At 40.3% G+C, this 27,454-nt stretch overlaps 1 protein-coding gene across 6 annotated transcripts in view; it reads right to left on the bottom strand.

Annotated features, from left to right (window-relative positions):
* LOC140198011 (dachshund homolog 1-like) overlaps window positions 1-27,454 on the bottom strand; it is a 582,914-nt gene that overhangs the window by 99,016 nt on the left and 456,444 nt on the right. For all 6 annotated transcript variants that reach the window (XM_072258800.1, XM_072258799.1, XM_072258801.1 and 3 more), the window contains one exon: window positions 26,122-26,256. In XM_072258800.1, coding sequence (XP_072114901.1) covers window positions 26,122-26,256 — 135 coding nt within the window. The remainder of the gene's footprint in view (window positions 1-26,121; window positions 26,257-27,454) is intronic.

Genomic DNA, 27,454 nt, shown 5'->3' with positions numbered 1-27,454 from the left:
CGAAGTGTTTCTCACTATAAACACTCACCAAGAACTTTATCACTATAATGCTTATTTTTGGGGTAGCATCTGCATCAGAAAACTGTGGACCAGACGCTGCAAGGTTGCCCAGACACTCAGTGGATCACATCATTGTTACCGGTGAGGATAACAAAAAACATTTCCAGACTCTTAAGTCAATGTTAAAAAGATTGGAGGATTATGAGTTCAGGGAATAGTGTAAAAAGTGTGAATACTTTAAACCAAGCATCACTTACTGCGGTCACACCATTGACACACAAATATTACACAAGTATGCAAAGTATAATGTTCAACACAATAATTCTTGTTCTGGGTATCATTTCAACAACAAAATGTTCCATTGATCATCACAGCACGGTGAATACAATCCCAATCCCCACCAACCTCCTAATTGAAAGCCTATCTCACTATTTAAAAGAGCAAGATTGCATTCGGAACAATGATACTGAATGTTTCAGTTATTTCTGAAAATGACCATGAATAAAAGGCATTTATGTATGTTACATTATAATTTCCCAAAATTATACTTGTCTGGATTTCTTACATAACACCTCTGTAATGTTACTGATCACTTTTAGGCCAACAGTCTTTAACTTCATTTATTGTAGAGCATTAGCAACTAGATTGCAAATATCCTGAGAACTAGATTAATTCTTGCTCAATCTCGTGTACCTGATGCCTTTTATTGAGAGAATATTAACTACGACAGGCATCTATTGTGCCGATGAAATCATAAATCTCATAATGAGTAGAATCTGCCAGAAAGCAAATCTGATTAATTTGATTCCAGGTCCTTGTTTATCAACATTTACATTGCTTAATTTCAGCAAATCTGTCTCAAACTTGGCTAACTGACAAAACAAAGCTTACACATTTTATGATGTGGTTAACAGAAGTTTAGAAGAGTTAACAGATGAATTTTCATGATAGATTTCATAAAAATTTGGTCCTATTGTTTACTTCCATTTATGGGGGAGGGGAGGAAGATGAACTATATCACCATTATAGCAATGCATTTGATTAAAACATGGTTATGTCCTCTTGGCATACGTATATGATGTGACTGTGCTTTCAACATTGCAGATCTCAACTTAAATCTCCTAAGAGTACAAATCCATGCCATTTATTCCACATTATTCTTGGATCATTACTACTGAGTTTTTTAACTCCCTCTCACTTTATACCTTGGAAATATTTCATTTGTTTATTTTGGTTGAAAATTTTTCCATTCAATGTGGATTTCGTGCGTATGCATTTATTTTCTGAATTCAAAGTGACTATTTAGAAACATTTATTCCTAAATTCACTTACGTTCCTCAGGAGAGATCAACATCTTCATCAGTTAAACTGAGAAGAATCACTCCCCAGTTGAGCAAATAAGAAAGCTAAGTGTATTTCCTTGTGAAGTGTTCCTTTGTGAGAGCTTCAGGATGAATTAGTTGCTACATGTGCTGATAAAAAAGAAATAAATAGGAATGCTTAAGTATTTAGTAATACTTTCTGATAAACGTAACATCTTGCACACAAAGAAAGATTAGACCATACGGCCATAGGAGCAAAATTCGGCCATTTGGCCTATGGAGTTTGCTCTGTCATTTCATCATGGCTAACCCATTTTCCCCTTCAGCCCCAATGTCCTGCCTTCTCCCCATATCCCTTCATGCCCTGACTAATTAAAAATCTATCTATCTGTGCCTTAAATATACCCAATGACTCGGCCCCCACAGCCACCTGTTACAACAAATCCCAAAGATTCACAACTCTCTGGCTGAAGAAATTGTTCCTCATTTCTGTCCTAAAAGGACACTCCTCTATTCAGATGTTGTGATCTCTGGACTTAGACTCCCCCACCATAAGAAACATTCCTTTAACATTCACTGTATCGAGATCTTTCAATGTTCGATAGGTTTCAATGAGGTCACCCCTCATTCCTGTCCAAAGGTATAGGTGGACGATTTTATTCAAGGGCAAAAAATTATGGACTTAAATAGTTTTACTTTGGCAATTCCTCGGAACTGAGTATGACTGGCTTCCACTCTGATTGTATGGGTTCTGAGGTGGCCGATGAGAGAAGCTGAGATCTTCCACAGATGAGACAGGGGGTGATTGGTAGGTAGGGCAAGCAACCTATTACTGTCCTGTGCAACCTTACTGCCAATACACAGGATTTCAATTTACTCTCATGAAGTCAAGGTTCACAAGACTATCTCTGATGCTGATACAAGAGTCTGAATATTCTGGAAGCTGAAGCAACAAACAACCTGCTGGGGGAATTCCACAGGTCCAACAGCATCTGTGGTAGGAAAGGAATTGCCGATGTTTTGGGTTGAAACCCTGCATCAAGACTGAAAGTGGAGAAGTGAGTTGGCCAGTATGAAGATAGAAAGAGGAGTGGTGTTTCCCTTATGCTTCTTTAGTCTGAGCTGTCATGGACCATGTACGCATTCCAACCGACCAGTGGGAATGTAGAGTATGGGCCCTTCAACCCATGATGTTGAGCTGTCATTTTAGCCTACACCAAGATCAAGCTTTCCTCCTACACTGCCCTTAACCCTGTATATTTCTTTCATTAATGTGCTCAACTAAGAGTCTCTTAAATGTCCTAAAGTATTAGTCTCTACCACCAGCCCTGGCCAAGCGTTCCATGCATTGACCACTCTGTATACAAAATCTACGGCTGACATCCCCCCATACTTTCCTCCAATCACCTTAAAATTCATCTGAAATGTTGAACCACAAGACAAGGTTGGCAGATAAACACAGAGGTGATGGTAGAATCAGCCTTGGTTAATGAATGGGGCAGCTGAATTTCAAGTGAGTTAATGAGGGGAGATCTCATGGGAAAATACTGGATACAGAAAGGCCTGGATTGATTGGACATGGAGAGGATCTCTAGGAGAGTCTCGTATCCAAGGGTGCAGCTGCAGAATAAAGAGCTGTCCTTACAATGGAGATGAGGAGGAATTTTTGCAGCCAGAGGGTGAAAAATCCATGGAATTTGTTGCAACAGAGGACTGTGGGTGTTAAGTCAATATGTGTATTTAAGGCAAAAATTGGTAGGTTCTTGATAAGTGAGGGGTTTAAGGATTACAATGAGAAGACAAGAATGCGCTAGAAAAAATGATCAGTGATGATTTAAGGGAAGGGCAGACTAAATTCTTCAGATCTATCTTATGGCGCTACAGCAAAAGCAAGTGGATAGAGGATATGGACCATCTAAGAGAGCAATTCATGTGATCAGAAGCTTTGCATTTTCAAAGACTCTCCCAAACTTCATGTTAGCACTAAACACAATATAAAACCTCAGAGCATTAGGAAATGACATAGTACTTTCTAATAGCATTTCTGAAACAATGTGAATGAATACAGTGCCTCTATGATAAGCTAGAACCTTGCACAAAACTATTGGAATCCTTAGTCATACACTCAGAGACTTTCAATGTAACTCACAAGGGGAATATATATAGTACAACTGATGAGTAATATTTTGAAAGAACTTCATGAGCCTGCCTCAATGTCTCTTAAATGTTGTTATCATATCGGCTTCCATCACTTCTCCAGGCAGTGCTGCCTCTGTAAAATATTGTCACTTAAATCTCCTGTTAAACATTCTGTCTCTCACCTTAAAGCTGCGTGAATTAGAATTTGACATTTACCCACTGGGAAAAAGACCATCTACTCTATCTGTGTCTCTCATAATCATTATACAGTACTTCCATCAAGTTTCCTCTCAGCTACCAACATTACAGAAAAAAAACAATCCAAGTTTTGTCCAAAACTTATTAGGTTAATGAGAAGAGGTGTACAAGATAATAAGAGGAATAGATCGAGTGGGTAGCCAGTGCCTCTTCCGCAGGGCACCACTGCTCAACATAAGAGGATATGGCTTTAAGGTAAGGGGTGAGAAGTTCAAGGGGGATATGAGAGGAAGGTTTTTTACTCAGAGAGTGGTTGGAGCGTGGAATGCACTGCCTGAGTCAGTGGTGGAGGCAGATACACTAGTGAAGTTTAAGGGACTACTAGACAGGTATATGGAGGAATTTAAGGTGGGGGGTTTATATGGGAGGCAGGGTTTGAGGGTAGGCACAACATTGTGGGCTGAAGGGCCTGTAATGTGTTGTACTATTCTATGTTAATCAAACACCTGATCAGTACTCTTGTCTTCTCTCATAACCCAACATCAGAGGTGTTAGCACTTTACCCATAGTTTCAGCACTTTGCCCCTATTGTCCTCACACAGGTTGCTATAATTGAGTCTGCAGTTGATTCTATCTGTTTCGTCAATTCCCTTAAGATAGCACAGCAAACAAAGGCATTTGCTACAAGTCAAATTCTGACTCTGTGATTCTTTCAGTTAATGTCCATTTTAACACAATGGATCAGTTCAGCTTAATAATAATTTTGAATCAATGAAAATATAACAAAATGCAGATGCTAGAAAATAAAAACAAAACATACTGGAAGCATTAATAGATCACGCAGCATCAATGGAGAATGGAACAAGTCAACATTTCCAGTCTGCAATCCTTCGACAGCATTGAACAGACAAATAATCATGCATTCTTTCTCTGAAATTCAGATCTGAATTCTCCCAAAATTTGGTTTTTAGTTCATTTAGTGTGTGCAATCAAGCACAAATGATGGAGGGTTGCACTTGATGCAATGACCATTGCTTTTTCCACTGATGCTGCCTGACTTGCTTAGTAATTTCCAGAACTTTCTATTTTGATTAACTTGATTCCCTCTTTCTGAAAAGACAGTCAAATTTACAAAACTAAATGGTGTATTGCAAAAGGAACTTACTTGTACAACTCTCAGTCTATGAACAGAAAGACCTTCTGAGAACCTTGGCCCATATTGTGAGCTGATGCACTGGTGTAGAACTGTAATGATTTATTCCACTAACAATAATCATGTTCAGAAGGTTCTTGAATATGCTATAAACTCTAGGATTTGTGACCATGTTATCTGGAAGTCCTTGATTAAATCTCTCCTAACCAACTCTGATTAAAGTCAAAATTGACACTTTATGTGTCCAACCATTCACCTCCTCATATCTGTCTCTGTCCCATGAAGGGACCATATCATCCTTAACTCTGTTTTATTATGTGTGTGCATAATAAAGAACTTCAGTTCCCAATGAGCAATGCGGCTGCTCACCCCGGAAACAGAAGTGAAATTGGTGGGCTGGTTGCACATGCTTGTGTGGAGCTGGAGCCATTACTGTAAATAAATGAGTGTATTTTTTTGCCTATGCTGTTTGCCTTTATTAAGAGCAAACATAACAGACTTGTCTTTTTCTGTCATCAATATTTGTTTAATAACACTGCTGTGAGGCTGCTTAGATTTCCTGTAAAAACGCTATATAATTGGAGGCTATTGTTTTATGTATTGTTTAGAAAAAAGAATCAATTGAAGATGAAATTGAAGACAGAAGAGACTGCAGTTGCTGGAATCTGGAGCAACAAACAATCTCCTGGAAGAACTCAATGGGCTGAGCAGCATCTGTGGGTAAAGGAAGCGTCAATGTTTCATGACAATACCTTGTCTTAGGATAAATAATAAAGAGGGAGGATGACCACTGTAAATAGTCAGCACTAACAAGCAGAAGCATCAAATCCATCTGGTTAGGTAGGGTTACTTAAAGCTATTTTCCAATTGTCAGATTAATATCTTGGATGCACTTGATGTAGTTTTTTTTCCTATGTTGATTGTATCAAACAAGTAGGGTACGAAATTGACTTTTCCTACATTCCCAAAAAGTAGCCTGCCATTGATTGGGCAAACTGACAGGTGATTGGACAAGGCAAGATGGATCAAAGACCTGAGGGTCTCCTTCTCAACAGAATGGCAATCAGTACTTCTCACCACAATAAATTCAAGAGCAGTTTCATCACTCTCTCCGCCTCACGAAAAACAAAGTATCTGGTTAAAAAAAAAGAGGAACAAAAATTGCTTTCAACTGATGACACTGTGGGCCTCCTTGATTCAAGAGCACATTGGATATCATGGAAGACATTAGTGCACAATGGTTAGTACTGTAGTTGCAATGTCTCAATGCCTCAGCGACAGAATATTCCATGTGGACCTTGGATGCTCTCTATGTGGAGTTTGAATGCTCTCCCTTTAACAATATGGTCTCTCTCGGAAAGTTCTGATTTCCTCCCATATTCCAATCACGTGCTAGCTGTCAGGTCAAGTGGCCATTGTAAATTGCTCCTAATATGGGGGTATTGTGTGTCAGTAGAAGAGGGGGCAGTTGATTAGACAAATAAGAGAGAATAGGTTGTAGGGAGGTAAGTAGGGGGATGGGACTGATGTGTGTAATCAGCAATTGGTTTGTCATGCACTGAGATACAATGAATACATTTGTTTTACATGCTACTCAGACAGTTAATTTCAAAACATAAGAACATTGAAGTAGTACAATGGAAAAAAAAACAATAACAGAACTCAGAGTATAGTGTTGCAGTGATGGCCTGCAATGGATGAGAAGATTCAAAGGCCACAACAAAGCAGATTGAGAGATTAAGAGATGAAGATGAGGTAAATTAAGAGATCAATTGCTCTGACAGCTGGCATAGACTTGATTTTATTGTGGATATAATAACAATTTAAATGTCGAATTATTGCACCATAAAATCAAAAGGTAATTTATATTTGAAATATCAACCTTTTTTCTCTCTCTCCACAGATGCAATCTTGCTTGTGAGGTATTTCCAATACTCTTGATCTATCTTTCAGACTTCCAGCCACTGTAGTATTCTGTGGTTGTCCAATATTATATTTCCTGTGCTCACTAGAAGTTCATATAATGCTGCTGACAATATAAATATAAGCCAGTGGTTGATTAACTATAATGCTGCTTCTCCCGTGTTTTTCTAAACCAACTATAATCCTCCTCATTGGAAGAGATTCATTTTCTTCATGTCCTTTGAGCAATTCCATTCATTCAGAATACTTTCACCAGAAACCCTTACGTTTATTGTCTTAGCTCTGCAAATGTGTGATGGATAAAGTCAATCTATCATACGCTTTAAGTATTAACTGTTCCGGCATATGCATGTTAATTAAGCACCTCAATATACAGTCAGAATATTGTAAGGAAAAGCATATTTTGAATATATGAATTTAACTTGACCGTTCAGCTGGGAAAACCAGCCCTGATGACTTTGCCTGCACTACAGTGCTGATAATCTATATTTTCTTCAAATAAATCGCTCATTGCTTTGTCTACTTCAGAAATTAAGACAGGAAATAGCCCTGGAATGAGTTATGTACCTCATTTAATTTGATTCCTGCACAAACGCTTACATCTGTAAAACACATGAGGGGCACTGGCCACAGATATTTCAATGCTGTACCTTAACAAGGCTATAATCAACCTATCAGTCATTATAGAGATGCCTACATCTGCAGCCAATGCTTCACTGTAATCTCTTCTAATGGTTACAGAAGGTAATGGACATTTCAGCTCTGTAACTGACAGACTTCTTCAATCTTGGAACATAGACAGTACAGTACAGAAACAGACCCTTCTGCCCACAATGTTGTACTGATCTAATAAAGCTAATTTCAGCGAATCCCTTTTGGCTTCACATTGTCTATATCCCTCATTCTTTATATTTTCATATGTCTATCTCAGAGTCTCCCAAAAACTTCTATTGTACCTGCTTCTACCACAACCCCTGGCAGTGCATTCCAGACACCCGCTCATCAACATTATGTGCGGTGTCTAATGACATGTGTGATCATGGCCTACGACCATGATTGTTCTTGGCAATTTTTCTACGGAAGTGGTTTGCCATTGACTTCTTCTAGGCAAGACAGATGACCTCCAGCCATCCTCAATACCCTTCAGAGATTATCTGCCTGGCACCAGTGGTTGCATAACCAGGACCTTTCATATGCACCAGCTGCACATACGATTATCTACAACCTGCTCCCATGGCTTCACGTGACGCTAAGTGAGAAGGCTGAGCAGGTACTACACCTTGCCCGTGGATAATCTGCAGGCTAGCAGAGGGAAGGAGCACATTATACCTTCTTTGCTACAGATGTATCTTCACCCCGCCACCTACTACTCTCCATAAAACCTATCCCACATCTTCTTTGAACTTTCCCCCTCTCACCTTTAATATATGCCCTCTAGTATTAGATGCATCATCCCTAGAAGAAAAGATACCAGCTATCTATCTATGCCTCTCTCATATTTTGTAAATTCCTATCAGATCTTCCCTTAGTCTCTACTGCTCCAGAGAAAACAACCCAAGTTTGTCCAGGCACTCCTAGTAGCACATGCCCTCTAATCCAAGTAGCATCCTGGAAAATTTCTTCTGCACCATCTCCATACTTCCAAATTCTTCCTACACAATACTCAAGTAGCAATACGGATAGAAATTGTAAATTACTTGGCTATAATCTTATTTCCCCAAATGGATATCAAATGCAAGGAAACAAACCACTTAACACAAAGCAGCTTAGAGTTTGTTCCTATTCAAAAGCCATGTAAAATAAATAATGACAGGGAACTCCAGCAAGTTGCATACTTGGGCATACATCCACTCAGTTTGCTGTGACATTCTGTTGTGACACCCAAAGCTCTGAGCAAGTCAGACAAGGCCTTAAGCATGTAAGTATGCAAATATCAATGTCGGATGGAGGTGGCGGTGGGGGCGGATATAGTTGAGAAAAACTATGGGAATGGTGGCGGGCCAACTTACAATGCCCAATTAACCTACTAACTGGCACGTCTTTGGACTGTGGAGGAAACTGGAGTACGTTTGGGAAACCCACACAGTCACGGTGAGAACGTACAGACTCTTACTGAGCAGCAGCAGGAATTGAACCCAGATCGCCTGCACTGTAAACTGTTGTGCTAACCACTATGCTACCGCACTGCCCAGTAGCTGGTTGTAGAGGGCGTATATTCTGCTTGGAGTTCTGAGACCAGCAGTGTTCCACAGCGATATGCTTTGGGACCACTGTTCTTTGAGATTTTTAGAAATGGCGCTTTAGATCACTGTATGCCAGGACAAATAGGTACTAGAACAGTTTCTTTCTGTATGCCATCAGTCTTATGAACACTTGAATTTTAGTCTATTATAAACCAAGTCCACCTATACATACACAGGTATACCTTATTGCATATAGTTCACGATTATTTGCACTATTGTTTTGTTTGCTTTTTGATTCTGTACAGTGGGAGCTCAGGGAAATCAGCATCAAATTCCCTGTATGTGTCCACATACTTGGCGATAATAAAGGATTCTGATTCTGATGCTAAAATGACATGGATGAGGAAGTGGAAAGATGGGCTAGTGACTTTACATTTGACATGAAGGTTGGTGATCTTATGGATAGCGCAGAAGGCTGTCATAGGTTAGTAAGAGACAGTGATAGGATTCAGAGCTGGGCTGAGAAGTGTCAGATGGAGTTCAACCTGGAAAAGTGTAAAATGATTCAGTTTGGAAGGTTGAACTTCAAGGCAGAATATATGGGTAATTGGTTAATTCTTAATAGTGTGGTGGGACAGAGGGATCTTGTGGTCCATATCATAGAAACATAGAAACATAGAAAATAGGTGCAGGAGTAGGCCATTCGGCCCTTCGAGCCTGCACCGCCATTTATTATGATCATGGCTGATCATCCAACTCAGAACACCGCCCCAGCCTTCCCTCCATACCCCCTGACCCCCGTAGCCACAAGGGCCATATCTAACTCCCTCTTAAATATAGCCAATGAACTGGCCTCAACTGTTTCCTGTGGCAGAGAATTCCACAGATTCACCACTCTCTGTGTGAAGAAGTTTTTCCTAATCTCGGTCCTAAAAGGCTTCCCCTGTATCCTCAAACTGTGGCCCCTCGTTCTGGACTTCCCCAACATTGGGAACAATCTTCCTGCATCTAGCCTGTCCAATCCCTTTAGGATCTTATACGTTTCAATCAGATCCCCCCTCAATCTTCTAAATTCCAACGAGTACAAGCCCAGTTCATCCAGTCTTTCTTCATATGAAAGTCCTGCCATCCCAGGAATCAATCTGGTGAACCTTCTTTGTACTCCCTCTATGGCAAGGATGTCTTTCCTCAGATTAGGGGACCAAAACTGCACACAATACTCCAGGTGTGGTCTCACCAAGGCCTTGTACAACTGCAGTAGTACCTCCCTGCTCCTGTACTCGAATCCTCTCGCTATATCCATAGATACCTCAAAGTTGCATTGCAAGCTGATAGGGTGCTTAAGAAGGTGTATGGTGTTTTGGTCTTTAGGAGCCAGAGGCTTGAGTTCAAGAGCTACAAATTAAAGTTGCAGCTCTATAAAACTCAGGTTAGACCACAGATGAAGTATTGTGTTCAGCTCTAGTCACCTCATTACATAATGGATGTGGAAGCTTTAGAGAGGGTGTCAAGGAATTTATCAGATGCTGCTTGGATTAGAGAGCCCAGTCTATGAGAATAGGTCGAGTGAGCTAGGTCTTTTCTCTTTGGAGTGAAAGAAGATGAGAGGTGACTTGATAGAGATCTACAAGATAATGAGATGTATAGATAAAGTGGACAGCCAGAGACTTTTTCCTGGGCAGAGCTGAAGAATTCAAGAGGGGTGGGATGGGGGCATAACTTCAAGGCGTTTCAAGGAAAGTTAGAGATTATTTCTTTACATAGAGAGTGGTATATGCATGGAAATCACTGCCAGAGATGGTGGTAGAGGCAGATGTATTAAGAACACTTAAGAAAGTCTTAGGTAGGCTTATGGATGAAAGAAAAATGGAGCACTATGTGGGAGGGTAGGGTTAACTTTACATTAGAGTAGGTTAAAAGGTCGACATAACATCGTGGGTGAAGGGCCTGTACTCTACTGTACTGTACAGTTCTACATTTTATATTCCATGTTCCGCATTGCCACACACCTATGATACCCTTTCACCTCCTTGCCTCTCTATATCTGCCTTATTGGGATATTCAGAAACCTTGCTTCTACTGCACTTTGCAGAAGAGAATTCATGAATTTCATGATGCTCTGAAAAGAGAAGAAAAGATTAATCCTTGCCTTAAATGACCAAGCTCGTTTTTTTTATATAAACAGTGGTCCCAAATTCTACATTCTCCATATGCTTATGAGGACACCTCAGAGTTGTGTCAATTTGTGCTAGCATGTAGGTAAATAGGCAGCATGGTAGTGTAGTGGTTAGCACAACGCTTTACAGTACAGGCAACCCGGGTTCAATTCTCACTGCTGCCTGTAGGAATTTGTACATTCTCCCCGTGACCACATGGGTTTTTTGCGGGTGCTCTGGTTTCTGCCCACAATCCAAAGATGTACCGGTTGGTAGGTTAATTGTTCATTGTAAATTGTCCATGAGTAGTCTAGGATTAAATTGGGGAATTGTTAAGCAACATGACTCAAAGATCCAGAAGGGCATACTGTGCACTGTATCTCAATAAATAAATTAATGAATCAGAATTAAGAGTCTACCTTTTCAATGGTTCAGCATTGGCTTAACTGCCTTATTCCCAAACCACAAACCAACACAACTTTGCTCCCGATAAATTGAAATTTGTCATCACAATTTGGATCCAATTTGAAATCCAACTTAATAACAATAAATTACAGTAGCTTAATTTGGATTTAGAAGTCATGTTATTTTATTTCTGGTCTCACTGAATGGCAGCAGCAGATGAAGACAATGGAACAGTCATGAGGTGTGGACAGGAGAAAAGGTGACATGAGTAATTATTATAAATGAGTCATAATGAGTCAAAACATTGATTACCCTGATGCCTGTGATAATGCCTAACAATAGAAACTATCACCGAAGTGATGGGCAATTACAGCAGAGTTTTCAGAAATGCAATGTGCACAGAAATTAGAAAAAGAAAAGGGGTTAGAAATGAGCCCTTCAGGCTAGGTCCATTATTATTGTGAGTCCTGAAACAAAGCTGCCTCATTGCATCAACAATACCATGTTTTTAATTATGGCCAAAGGTTACACAACAATAAGTATCTTTCAGGCAGCTACCATTTCTGTTTATTATCTCCATATTAGCTAGAGTTAAGAGATGCATCCTTGGTTGCCTGCACTAAATATGTACCTATGCCCAACATGCACTGCCTCAGAAACTTCAGTATATGGGATTACATGGGGAATTTGGCACAACAAGTGTCATTCACATCAACTGGATCAGGTTCTATTCCCTCAGTTCAGCAGCCAACAATATCCCAAAATTCCAATGAGTCAACCCTCAAGATTTCCGTCCCTCTCCACCACCCCCAAAAAGATCCCACTCCACTTGAGGCTCTTTCCCTTCTTCCTCAGCTAAATCCATCTACAAAATTCTAGAACTTCTCTAAAATTGTAGGCATGACTTCCAAATACCCCGTTTACAAAAATTTACTGCTTAGTATTTTCCAAAACAAGTCTCTCCTAGCTGGGACCTCTGTTTTTCTTGATCTAGCATGGTTCTTGGCTATTTAGTGTTAATAGTTCAGAGGACTCATAGATATTTACAAACCCCTTCATACCATACTGTTCCCAATCATTATATTCTGTTCCAGTCTTACAATCAGCCCCGCCACATCTTCTAGGCTATCGTCTCTCTACGCACCCAATCCTCATGTGGGGTCTTGACCCAAAACTCTAGCCATTCAACCATTCTTCACAGACTGCTGCTTGACCAACTGAGTTCTTCCAGCAGTTTACATTTTGTCCTGTAATCTTTTTCTATTTTAATCTTACTTTGCTTTGAAGACCCTTTGGGAAAAAAAACACATCCACTCTGCACAATCAAATTCCTGTCTACCCTTCAGGATTATTTCAATTATCACCATTCCATGCACAATATACCTAGTAAAATCAAATAAATGTACCATGCAAGAAATGCTTGGCCTGTCTTGATAACACCCAGAGGACCACTGGCTCTCCAATGTCCCAGGACCAAGTACTTACACAGAGAAAGACTTTATTACAAAATACAGCAAAATGTTAAACCTTTCATCTGAGATATTAGGCAGAAAATCCCTTCAGATAATTGATCACAATTTCACAGCAGTCAAGAACTGTCCCAGCTTCTGTCAAAGTTTCAAAAGGGCATTTATCATGCTACAAATGTAATCAGCTGATGTTAAATTAGCCATTTGATGACTTTTAAAAGAAATATTCTTGTTCCACTTAACAATGATAAAACATTTTGTTTAGTGGAACTAATTGATCCTGTACATTTTGATCTAAGAGCAGTTTTGATGTAAATTCCTCAACCAATCTTAATTAGGAGCAGTTTACAAAACAAAAGTGCTCTACAAATAACATTCTAAAGCACTTGCCTCAAGGATACAATTATACAATTGAATTTTTCCTAAAAATCCAAAAAGCTAATTTACAATGCTCTCTACACACAACAGCCTTTATCATTCCCTAAATAGAAGAGTCAGCTTCATTGGGCAGGCCACATTCACTTGCCTGACATCAGACTCCTGAAAAAAATCACTAAAGCAAATCTTGTGATCGGGAGAGATTAGTAGGTGGGCAGAGGAAACAGTCGATATACTCAAAATCTCCTTCAAGAAATCCAGCTTCACCACAGACTCCTGGGATCGTTGATCCGAGACTGCTTAAAGCAGGGAAGAGCTATTAGAATAGTGTTGTGAATCTCAGGGCGATCTGTCAGGAGCAGAACGTGAGCAGTAGAAGTACACTACCTATCCACACGCCCTTATCCCTAGCTCATCTGCAGAAGAGTTCTCACAGTAGCCTCATTAGCAACTTCAGGCCTGGCAATGGACTGGAGTCATTGTCGATCGTGACCAACTACTCATGAAGTGCAAGGCATCACAGGCAAAGCCCTCACCACCACTGAGCACAAAGAACCCCCACCATCCAGGTCATGCTCTCTTCACATTGCTGCTATGGGTAAGGAGGTACAGGAGGCATAGGTTCCTATAGGTTCCTCATCACCAGGCTCAGGAACAGTTATTACCCTTCAACCATCAGACTCCTGAAGCAGAATGGATAACTTCACTCATACTAACACTGCACTGATTCCACAACATATGGACTCACCTTCCACTTACATTCTCAATATTTATTACTCATTTATCATTATTTAGTTTTATTTTCTTTTTGTATTTGAACAATTATTTATCTTATGCATATTGGTTGTTTGTCTGGCTTTGTGAACGGATTTTCATTGATTCCATCGTGTTTCTTTGTATTTACTGTGAATGCCTACAAGAAAATGAATCTCAAAGTAGTAGGTACTTTGACAATAAATTTACTTTGAACATTGAAATGGTCAGTGATTGCTTATATCCATGGAGTAAAGGCAATGAACCTTTTCCTCTGTCTATCTGGTTATCTTGGTTACTTAAGGTTGTTATAGCTGTGGGTGGTAATGGGGATAAGGTCCCACTACCTATTAAATGTTCCCAATGGCGTGGACCTCAAATAGCCTCTGACAACCAAGTCTAGCTTGTAGCCTTTATGTCTGGCTTAGCGTTAAGCCTATTGGAATCGTTCCTACTGACAGGGGAAGGGGCAAAGGCGGGCCACTGGCACCTTAAAACCAGTCACTTCGGGCAGATGGGGCTCATCAGCCATTGTTGACAGCTCAGCTCGGAGAAGGAATACTCTGATTCAGACCTCTGCTGCCCTGTGGCTATATATAGGGAAGGCTTCGGGGGTAAACCTCCAGGAAAAAATTCAGAGTTGGAGTCCCTAAGGCAGTCCTATCTTGAGTTCGACGCTGACTGGAAACTCTTACGATACCGCTGGTGCCAAACTATATAGGTCTCTGCCGTTGCTTTGGGTTCATCATATGAATGGAGAGGGGGTGCTTGCAACATGGGCAACAACACATACTACCCAGGCTTGTGAATCTAGACAGCTAGGACACAACATCCATGGTCAACCTTGACTGACAGAGGCCTCACTCACACCTGGTTATCTTCCCCATTACGGTGACTGGATCAGAAAGTCTGGTGTTGGACATGCAAACCATGTGACCTGTTCAATGTCTCTGATTCATTATCTAGTAAGTTACTAATAGCTATTGTGTGTAGAGTACTGTAAATGCATTGAAGTCACTCACTCAATTCATTGTATCCCTGCAGTGTCTGAGAACAAATGCAAGATCCCATACATTTACTTGTGTTTCAAGCATTTCAGTTCAGCTCAGCATGCTTGCTGTTAATCTATAGTTTGGTTTAAATATAAGCATAGCTTAAAAAGAGGATCTGATAGGGGATCTCATCAGGTCAGACAGCATCTATGGAGGGAAATGAACGGCCAATTTTCAAGCTGAGACCCTTCATCACGACTGGTAAAGAAGGGGGCAGAAGCCAGAATAAAAGGGTGGGGGAGTGTCGGAGGAAGAGTATGAGCTGGCAGGTGAAATTTGAACCCAGATGAGAGAGGGCAATAAAGGTGGGCGGGGAGAGGAGAAGAAGGGGATGGCAAGAAAGCTGGGAGGTGATAGGTGAAAGAGGACAAGGGCTGAAGAAGAAGGAATGGACAGGAGAGGACAGTAGAACGTGGATTAAAGAGAAGGAGATGGGGAACCAGACAGGGTTCGGTGATGGTGATAGGGTTGTGAGAACGGGAAGGGGAAAGAGAAGGAGTGAAGGAGCACAAGGATAAGAAAAAATATAAACTGGATGGGGTGAGACAGAGGGGAGTGGTTAACAGAAGTTAAAGAAATTGATGTTGATGCCATCAGACTGGAGACTACCAGGACAGAATGTGTCTATCAAAACAGGCCCCCCGTCTTCATCGGGTCTCACCAATGTGAAGGAGGCTCCACCAGGCGCACCAGGTACAGTGGATGATCTCAGTACACTAGAAGGTGAAGCTTGCCTCACTTGTAAGTAGCGTTTAGGGCTCCAGTGGTGCTAGGGGGGCAGGTAGCTCAGCCCCTCCAGTTAGCACAGTTGCATGAATCAGTGTCAGGGTGGTAAACAGTGGGGAGAGACAAGTAGACAAGGGAGTCATGGAGAGAGAGAGATCCCTGCAGAAATTAGAGGGGGGGGGGAGTGGAAGATAAGACTAGTAGTGTGATCTCATTGGAGGTGGCAGAGCAGTGGAAAAATATGTATTGGATGTGTAGGCTCGTGAGGACAAGGAGGACTCTATCTTAGATACATCGGGGTGGGGAATGGGGAAGACATGCGGGAAATGGAGGGAATGCGAGTGAGGGCTGCTTTGTTAGCAGAGGAGGGAAAACTTGTTTTCTGAAACAAAGAGGACATTTCAGATGTATTGGAAAGGAAAGCATCCTAGGAACAGATGCGGTGGAGAAAGTCAGCAGATCAGGCAGCATCGGTGAAGAGAAATGGACATTCGATGTTTTGGGTCGAGACCATTCACCTGGAGTGAAGGAGGGCAGTCAGCCAGTGGAAAGAAGCAAGAGAAATGGATGGGGCAGATGGAGAACAGAGGAGTGGAAATAGCAACAGAGGCGGGGAGGTGTTAGGTGGAAGCAACAAAGGTTTGCTGATGATGGAATCTGATGGGAGTGGAAAGTAGAGCGTGGACTCAAATAAAGGAGGTGAGGTGGACAGATGGGAACAGTGTGGACAGGGAATGCAATAGGAAAAGTGTGGGGGTGATGGGTTAACGAGGGGAAGAATGGGTAGATAAGTCAACTGGGCATAGGCATTCCTTCTGTTATGGAAAAAACTTGCCTCAAAGATATACCACCACACTTACTGATAATCAATGGACACTATTGTTTATTGCCTTGTGAATTTCACTAAATTAGGATTGCAGAGGAATACTTCAATGACTTAAAACACCATTCACCCAAAATTAATATTTACTCCCAAGTATCTAGAATTGAAGGGATGCTATCCATTTAGCTAATTAACCATGAAAATTATCAAAATTGTCTCACTATATGTTACTCATTTGAAAATGGAAGACTGGATTCTGATAAACATAATAAAAAGAACATTCATTGCTAAATGTTTTTGAACTCCTTTACATGGAACTCTAAATCTTTTTGAAGATCAAGTTGCAGGTTTCACTCTGCATCTGGACTCTGTTGGTAGGTCCCAGGAAAGTTTCTGATGCTTGATGCTGGCTTCCCTGCAGCTATCAGTATTTGGGATGAAGTCAACCATACAGTCAGAGATCATCCATCTCTGGCCTTCCTTTTATATCATAGTACTTAAACCAAGATATTTTGTGAAATTGTGACATTTACAGTCAACTGGAAAGACAGCTTGGAAAACAGTCAATTATTATGATAAACTCACCAAGGGATGAAGTTATAGAGTCAATATGTCATACTGCATGGAAACTGGCCCTTAGGCCAAATTGGCCCACATTGACCAAGATTCCCATGTAAGCTAGTCCCACTTGCCTATGCCTGCCTCATATCCTGTCAATCCTTTCCAACCCATGTAATAGCCCCAGTACATTTTAAGTTTTAATGCACCTGCCTCAACCACTTCCTCTGGCAGCTCATTCCATATACTAACCATCCGTTGGATGAAAGTATTGTCCCTCTGGTTCCTGTTAGATCCCTCTCCTCTCACCTTAAACTTATGCCCTCTTGTTCTTCATTTCTCAACCCTGGGGAGAAGACGATGCATTCACCTTATCATGCCCCTCATACATCTCCATAAAATCACCCCTTATTCTCCTACATTTCAACCTGCTCAACATCCCTCATAACTCAGACCTTCGAATCTCAGCAGCATTCTCATAAATCTCATCTGAACTCCTTCAAAAAGTTCAAACTGTAAAGGAAATTTATTATCCAAATATGTATACATTACTATATAACATCTTGAGATTCATTTTCTTGCAGGAATTTACAGGAAAAATGAAATACAATAGAATTTTATGAAAAACTATGTACAAATAGACAAAGGCTGATAGATAACTAATGTGCAAAATGAAACAAATTATGCAAACAGAAATACTGAAAGCATGAGTTGTAAAACATAATGGCATTTTTTCTATAACAAGGCAATCAAAATTGAACCCAATATTCCAAATGTGACCTCACCTGTGTCAACATATTTGTATACTTATGACTAACCTCTAATTTACACTTTGTTAGCCATGATGAAGTAAGTTCTATGTTCATAATTAGTTGAAATATAGAATAAGACCTGCATTTGTAAATCACTTTCCATACTTTGGACATGCCAAGGTACTTCATAGTGAATTAAGTACTTCTGATGCATAGTTTCTTCTGCAATGTAGGAAATGTAATTGTTGATTTGAACACAGTAACCTCACAAACACCAGAACAGCCAACTTTGTTGAACTGACTTCTTTTTTTCCCCAGTCCTGAAGGGTCTCAGCCTGAAACATTGACTGTTGATTCATTTCCATAGATGCTGCCTGGCCTGCTGAGTTCCTCCAGCATTTTGTGTGTGCTGTTTATTTCTTGATTAGTAAGTGTGTCAAAGGTCATGGGGTGCAGGCAGGAGAATAGGGTTGACAGAGATAATAATTCAGCCATGATAGAAGGCTGAGAAGACTCGATGGGCCAAATAGCCTAATTCTGCTCCTATGTCTTATGATCTTATTAAGTTTGCCCAACCATGCCTACTTACCTTGATTACTTCTCTTGTTGGTTGAACTAATGCAATAGCCAACTACCTACTCTACACACTGCAACCTCTTGCCTAAACCCATGCAAGTTATTCAAATTGCTTCATTTGTTACAAGAGCAATCCAATTTAAATGGCCCTCACTGCTTGCCCTTCCACAGTACTGATTAGACTAATGAAAACCTTCAAACCAAAATAAAACTAAAACAATCTGCCAAAAAGGAGGTCTGAGGTTATTATGAAAATTGTAACTCTGGAAGCTGGATGAAGATCCTTTCATTAATTCATCGTCGGCAAATTGTGAAGTAATTTCCTTACATTCCTCCGCATTAATGTGTTATTATTTTCATAAACAAAAAGTACTTATTTTTTTTGAAGAGACACCATTCTGCTGAAGCAGTTTCAGATTATTCTAAACTGTAATCATATTTAATAGCATTATCAATAAGAGCACTTTTGCATAATCATTTGACTGTGAGGCACACTGACTGTAAAATCCCGCAAGAATGTTCTCAGTCATAGGACAATTTCTCAGGGCACTGTGTCAATTACATTACACTAACTAAATTCTGCAAAGCATATCCATTTTTATAATTAGGCTGGCTAGATGGTAAGTAATGTGCAGAGCAGTTAAGAATATATGGATAGGATACAAGAAACACTAATAGATTTATTGTAATTAATTAAGGGGTATATAGCAGGGCATAAAATCTCCTTGAATGAGGCATCTTACCTAATACTAACTTGATTAGCCTTGTTCCCACCCATTTAGTTTCAAAGCATGTTACTCCTCCAGTTTTGCTGGAAGTGCATTAGTAATAACAGCAGAGGAAGTGTAACAGGGCACCTAAGATCTTATGAAGCTACAGGATGGCAGCACAGTGGCATAACTAGTGGAATTCTGTCTCTTGTTTCAGTGATACAGGTTCAGCTCTGACGTCTGACGCTATCTGAGTGAAGTTTGTACATTCACCCTGTGATCTCCCGGATTTTCTCTAGGTGCTCAGCTTTCTCTCACGTCCAAATGATATGTTAGTAGATTGGTTAATTGGTCAATGTAACTTGCCTGTAGTATTGAGTGTGTGGTGGAATCTGGGTGGAGGGGGTAGTGGGAGGGAATCAATAGGAATGTAGGTAGAATAAAGTAGGTTAGAGTAAGATTAGGATAAATGGGTGTTTGATAGACAGCAGGGATTCTAATACTCAGTGGGAAGCACCAGGAGATATCCTGAATTAAGGAAGATTAGCAAAACAAATACTGTATGGAACATAGGATGGGGAGGGATGAATTGAATTGAGTGGTTTTGATGTCAAACCATATATAGAAAGAGAAATAAAATGAAGGAAGTTGTTGGAGTAAAGAGAAGAAAAATAAAATTAGATATCATCATAAAATCTAACACAGATTCACTGCTTGATGGAATTAGTCGCTATAGTTTAATCGCTTACATTCCAGGGGAGAAAAATTGATTGACAATCATTTTGGAAGGGCTCGTGCGTGAATAATTAATAGATAATGTTCAATCTGTATTTACTGGACAGGTAGTGTGTGAATACAACACCTTTGGAAAACCTGAAGGGAGATTAATTGCATGAATTTGTTTATGTGAAACAATAGACAGAATACCACAAATCATCCGGCAGTTTGTGGTGATTTGCAATTCATAGCTTTTCTGTTCCATGCCTCAAATTTCTGGCCAATTTGCACATGCATGATTTTCTAGGAAATCCCAGGCCAGTGTTTTTCTTTTCACTCCTTAATGTTGTTACGCTTTTTCTTCTCTCGATACTTGATTAGATAGCGTACAATTCACCTGCACCTTAAATACTTCACCCAGTGGTCAAGTCTGGTGAACAAAGGGCATTGATGAGTTAGTTCACCATTGGAAATGGCCCAGGAGAGCACAAGGCCAGCATATGTGCAACCAAGTAGCAATGACTATGAGGGATTCCGTGGAGTTTGCTCTTTACACAATACAGGTTGGATGAATCTGTTACTGTGACTGACATTATCTCTGCAAAATCTAGACACCAAACCCAAAGACATCATGAATGTAGATAAGTTGTTATAATTGCATAAAAATAAGTGCCAAAGATCACACACGGTGAGGTCCTTCCAATCAACAGATCCTCATGCAGGTTTCAAAATTTTACACAGTAAGTTAGGGTCTGTGAATCTGCTGTGATGGATTGGCCATCTAATTATGTAAGAGCATAAGAAACAGGAGCAGGGTTAAGCCCTATGGCCCACTGAGTCAGCTCCACCATTCAGTAACATCATGGCTGATCTGATCTTTGACCTCAACACCATTTACTTCTCTAATTCCTACAACCCATGATTCCCTCTTGTCTAAAGATCTGCTTACATGAGCCTGGAATATTCTTAACTACTGCACCTTCATGGATCCCTTTGGTAGTCTCCCAACTTGCCTAAATTTCCTGGGATAGCTGAACCGTTGCAAATCACTTCTTCAATTTATTCTTTTGCAGCAATACAGTGCAGGAGGGTTGAAAATCATGTTACCCCAAAGTGAATGGAATTATCAGATTATGCCTTTAGTTACAGATATTCACACCAATATGAAAAGGTATCCATTTCCAAGAATTTTAATCATACTTAGAATCTGGCAATGAGATTGAACAATTTGGCTCCACTTAGTCAACAGATGTTCATTGAAGGGGCGAGTTACAACATGGAACAGGACATTATTTTTACTAAGGACTTTAGTGTTTAATTCTCATTCTCATTGGCTGAAATCAATAGTCTCTTTTATAACTGTGCACAAGAGTATGATCCAATCCTGCAAGTCATTTAACCATCATCTCTTCTGTTTCCATTCCTAGTCAATAATATTTAAGTGAAGTAATGAATAGCAAGAAGTCATTCCGGCCTTTCGATTGTCAGGATTGAATATGTTGGTTTTGAATTTGTTGCAGGGCTAGAGTACTTTCTGATGCTAAATGACAAAGCAACATGTATGACAACTGGACAATGTGAGAGATAATGCTTTAATATGGCTGCCCTAGGAAACAGCTTTAAAAAGTACAGTAAACTAAGTGACATCAATGGGTTAAACAAGCTGTCAAAACTATCATACACTTCGAATGTTTCTGAATCTGAAACAATATTCAAAGCATTCCAAAACAATTAAAATTAATAAATCAATGAAGCGATAAAAATGAACAAATGTTAAATAGTGAACTTTTCCTGAACTCAATGAATTCCAAAATTTGTAAGTTATCTAATACTCAACAGCTGTTCTTCTCCATCATGGAAGCAACATAGTGTAGGTTCTGTGTTCGATACCACAATACAAATATTGGATATAGTCAGGGGTTCACGTTTCACTGTCAAAGTCCATCAGGAAAGCAGTTTGAGAAAGGCTAAAAAAAAATGTGGTTTCCACATCTGCATAGGTGTTCTACATTTGATGGTATTTGCATGGTGAAATGGCAACAGATCTACAGAGAATGTTGCCATTTACTAGCAAGTTTTGTTCCATTATATTGAAGCTGGGAGTTTAATTTCTAAACCCTCATCTTCTGAATTGTTAATTGAGCACTAAAACTGGCTACAGCTTGTAAACTTGTTCTCAAAGGAAGGAGCTTTCCTCAATAAAACCCATTAAAGCAAAATTGCTAAGTGTGAAGTCTTAACGTTGCATTTTACATTTTAAAGATCTATGTCATGATTGATAACAACATTATCAGGTTGTGTAAATAAGAAACAACATACAATATTTATTATCTGGATACAGATCAGTTTCGAGAGCTTCAATACACAGATTTGCACCAATTATACCATGAGAGATTGATGCTGGGCTTGGTTTTCCTATTTTACAAGATCCTGTTTCTGGCATCCAATCTCTTTAGATGGTTGTGCTGATCAGAGATAGTCTTAATACTCCATTTACCCCATACTGGGAGAACTGCTTCCAGCCAGCAAGAAGACAAGCCAGAATTCTCACCTTCCAGAAATATACAACCAATGCACAGCCAAGGAGATCAGAGGAACTGAGGAATGGGATGCTTTTCATTGTCTTTGGCAACAACCTATTTGGCATGGAGCCAAACTAATAAAGTGAGGTTACACCAGTAATAACATAGGTTTGTTTTTAAAACCTGCAAGTACTGAAACCACCTATTCGAAGATGCTTTGTACATAGCATGGCTAGAGTCCATTATGGTCCATTCTGTGTTTTATGTCCAAATTAATAGCGTGCAACTTCTTTGTATTCTTATATTATAGGAGTGTTAAGAGGCTGTTGCCAGGATTAGAGGGCCTGAGTTAGGGGGTGGTTGGTTATGTTGGGTCTTTATTCTTTGGAACATTGGAGAGGTGTTTAAAATTATGACAAGAACAGATAAGGTTTATGGAAACAAGAATCTTTCTCAGCTTAGAGGAGACTGACCCGGCTGGTGGCATAGTGGACAAAAAGTCCCGAGTTCGAATCCAGTCGGCTCCCCTGCATGCTTTCCATCTGTGCTGGGTTACAAGCTGGTAATCTCTATGGAAACTCACCCAACAGAAGGCAATGGCAAACCACTGCTGTAACTTGCCTCGTACGCAGTTCCCCACTACGTCAGAGAGGCGTGGAGGGAAATCGTCCGCTAACCGGAGAAACTCAGGAAGTGATGTACCTTTCCTTTAATTAGGGTGCATAGATTTAATGTGAAAAAAGAAAGATTTAAAAGGGACATGAGAGCAATTGTTTTACTCAGAACCCGGTGAGTATGGGGAATGAGCTGCTAGAAGAAGTGGTTGCAGCAGACACCATAATAACATTTAGGAGGCTCTTGTATAAAGTACATGGAGGATCAGGGCTTAGACCGTGGTTCCTAATGTTTTTATGCCATGGACCAATAACCACTCAAAAAGGGTATTGCTGGCTTAGAGGGATACAGGCCAAATGCCAGAAATTGGGACAAGGTGGGTGGACGCAATGTTTGGTGTGGGTCTATTGGTCTGAAGAGTCTGAATCTGTGCTGTGTTGTACTGTGATCCTATATGATGAATATCTCCATAAGCAAGTATTATCAGGTGAAATATATGCAAAGGTTAAGTGGAAATATATGTCAGAACTTGTTGCTGGATGTAATTTTACTCTTGGAGCAAGTTTTCAACAATAACTAGTGTTAATTAATTGAGCACTGGCTTAATCATGTCATAACAAAATCATACAAGCATAAACTGGATTGATATTTTCATAAGTCTTACACAATTTGGTACTAAGCAATGTTAATAAGTAGGAGGATTCATGTAAGCAGAAGGTGACTTGAATCAAAATTGACCATCTCTCAGACTTACCTTCTCCCATGCAGTGGAAAAAGTTCATGATCTCTTCTGCCCCAACATGGATTTTGATGCCTACACCCTAAATATCATGATCATCATCATGATTATGTGCCATGTCATATGACATGGGCAATCATTGTCTTCATGACCATGAACTTGCTTGGCAAATTTTTTGGTGCTAAGCAGGTGCTACATCTTGCCCAAGAGTAACCTGTAGGCTTGCGGAGGGGAGGAGTGCCTTATACCTCCTTTGATCAAGATGTATCTCAACCTTGCCACCCTAAGTATCTCCTTTCTTAGAATAGATCAGTCAGTAAAATACTTGCATCAAAATTTCTGGTTATATGCTCCAACTGGCTAAAAGAAAATAATTAATGCATTTAGATTCCTCTCAGTTGCTCTTCAAGAGCACAGTAAATATAACTTACAAACTTTTACAGTTATAATTCTTCACACTGTGAGAGTGTGCAAACAAATCTGAGCATAGCACAAGCCTAATGCTAACTTTCTCACAAACTTAACAAGTTTATACAATTATTTAAGCTAACACAGCAACAGGGAGCAAAGCTATTTTGCTTGCTATAATTGAAGTATTTTATTACATTCCACTGCAATATCTTGGTTGGTTATTTTCACTACTTTGAGATGAAGTGAAAAAGGGTTGCAGAGCTCTGTTGGGGTGGATAAAGTATAAGTTTAATTATCAGTCAACCATACAGGAATATAGCCAAACCAAACAGCGTTCCTCCAGGGCCAAGCATACAGCATGTAGCATCTAGCACAAATAACAGATATGGTTACAATTTCAGAAAAAAAAACATACAGTCCAAAAGAAAAAAAATAGTTTAGGCCAGGTGCATGGCACAGTGATAAATTGTCCTCGTTTAGCTTGTTCTTCAATTTAGTAAACACTGGAGGGGGCAGCACCCAGAGATAATCCAGAGATTATACAAGGGAAAGCAACAGTCTGCATTCATTAAAATCCGGGTAAATGAGGGCAATATGAGTGGGAATGCATAGGCGAAAAAATCATTCCTGCAACACCTGACAATCAGATGTATAAGGCCCAGGGCAATAACTTCTGTTCTTCCAATAATGTAGAACCGCACAGCACATGTGCCAATGCATTTGCACTTTGATAGCAGACATTCTGGAAGCTTAGAAGTCAGATCATCTGGCAATCCAGCAAAAGCCTCGCACGTTGGTATGCTCCTTTGTCCCTCACCAATACCATAGAAAATATCCTACCCAGATGCATCAGAGCTTGGTATGATTATTGCCCAGTATGAGACTGCAAGAAACCGCAGAGAGTTAAGGACACAGCTCAGCACATCTCCGAAACCATCATCACTTCCATGGATTCTGTCTAGCTTTCTCACTGCTTCAGTAAAATAGCGAAAATAATCAAAGCCTTCACCCACACTGTATATTCTCTAGTCTCTCCTCTCCCATCAGGCAGAAAATGCAAAAACCTGAAAGCACATACCATCAGGCAGAAGGACAGCTTCCATTCTGGTGTTTTAAGATGAATCAGTCGTCCATTTGCAAGATTAGATGGACTCTTGATCTCAGAATCTACCTCGCTATGGCCCTTGCTCCTTATTAGCCTGAATTGTGCTTTTTTTTAACATTAACACTTTATTCCACATCCTGTTACCTTTGTTCCCAGTACTACTTCAATCCACTGATGTACTAAAATGGGTGGCATATAAAACAAAGTTTTTCCACAGTATGACAATAATAAGTATTGACAAAGATGAGTGGCATGAAAACAACTGTGATTATGTTCATTTAGTAATAACCGGACCAAGCTTGTTGTCTGAGTTCACACCTGAAGAAAAGCCACATAGTTAAGTAGCAGCAACAGAAGTTAGTGAGACTATCCTTAATCCAGAACCAAGACCCCTTTTCCCAGGAGAGAACAGGCTGATTTATGCACTCTACATATTCACCATCTGTGTTATTCTCTTTCAGAAACTTGCTTGACTTGCACATTAATTAGCTATTAACTTGGTACAATAAGCTAAGGCTGGTGGTTAACAGCATACATAAGAACCTTTCAAGGTGAAGGCTACAGGGGAAGTAGAATGAGGGGAGTTCATAAGGATAACTCGGTTAAAACTGGTGCTGGGATCCCGGCCAAGGCTATGATAAAAAAGAACCATGTCCTGCCGAGCACCAGTAGAGTTTGTTTGGGTATAGCAGCCATAACAAAGGCAGAAACTCATATTTGATGCAATAGGTTTTACCTTTTTCACTGTGTATTCTTTTTGCTTCATGTCCTCCATCCTGACAGGCAAGATCACCTTCCTTGGAACCAGGTGGGATAGTGGGAGACAAGCCCAGCAGGGTCTGGTTAATCGACAGTCCATTCTGATGGACAGCTGTCAGTAAAAGTGAACAATGTTCAGTAAGTATCAAGCAAATGAGCTTCATCAGTACACTCCCAAACTAATTTGCCTTGACAACAATTTTAATAAACCAAAACGAACCTGAACACTTTTTTTTCAGATCTACACAACCTCTGGAGGATAGTGACATCACTTGGTGAAATGCAATGTAAGAAAATTGGATTGACATCAGGTATTCATCAGACTGTGAGTTTCTGATGCTCCTGGGTTCTGTAATCCGGCCAAGGTAATTTGTGCGCACATTTCAATTAATTGCTCACAGTGCACTGAATAAAGATGGACAATGAAAATAATCCAGGTTCAATTCTGATCCCCAACATTGTCCATGTGAAGTTTGCAATTCTCCTTGTGATCGCTCTTCCCTTGATGCTCCAGTTCCTCCCACGTACCAAATACTGTATGTGCTGGCTGGTAGCTTCATTTGTTATGACACATCGCTCAAGTGTTTCTAGGTAGTAAAAGTATCACTTGTTGTTTTCCTTTTTATTTAAGCAGTCCTATTTTATTGCTTGTTCTAGGGCTATGATCTTTCTGAGACACAGCTGGCTGTCCAACAGATTTGCCAGCTATCTGGAAGCTAACCTCATATCATCTCTTAGCCCTTTAGTCACCCTCTACTGAAATTCAATCAGTGGCCTAGGACAGCTCCAGAAAACAGTAAGCTTACTCTGAGGACCTTAGCACTTCTAAACCATAAGATAACAATGGGAGTACAGCATAATGGTGCAGCATGTGGAGCTGCTACTTAAGAGTATAAGAGACCCGAGTTCTGTCCTGACTTGAGTGGTGTCTGTATGTACTCCCTGACACCAAATTCTAAAGACATGTGGAGTGGTAGGTTAACAACAGGAATTCTGCAGATGCTGGAAATTCAAGCAACACACATCAAAGTTGCTGGTGAACGCAGCAGGCCAGGCAGCATCTCTAGGAAGAGGTACAGTCGATGTTTCAGGCCGAGACCCTTCGTCAGGACTAACTGAAGGAAGAGTTAGTAAGCGATTTGAAAGTTGGAGGGGGAGGGGGAGATCCAAAATGATAGGAGAAGACAGGAGGGGGAGGGATGGAGCCAAGAGCTGGACAGGTGATTGGCAAAGGAGATATGAGAGGATCATGGGACAGGAGGTCCGGGGAGAAAGACAAGGGGGTGGGGACCCAGAGGATGGGCACGGGG

This window comes from Mobula birostris, chromosome 5, assembly GCF_030028105.1.
Source record: "Mobula birostris isolate sMobBir1 chromosome 5, sMobBir1.hap1, whole genome shotgun sequence".
Classification (NCBI taxonomy): domain Eukaryota; kingdom Metazoa; phylum Chordata; class Chondrichthyes; order Myliobatiformes; family Myliobatidae; genus Mobula; species Mobula birostris.
The sequence above is the reverse complement of the archived record's forward strand: the minus strand, read 5'-3'. Positions and strand labels throughout refer to the sequence as shown.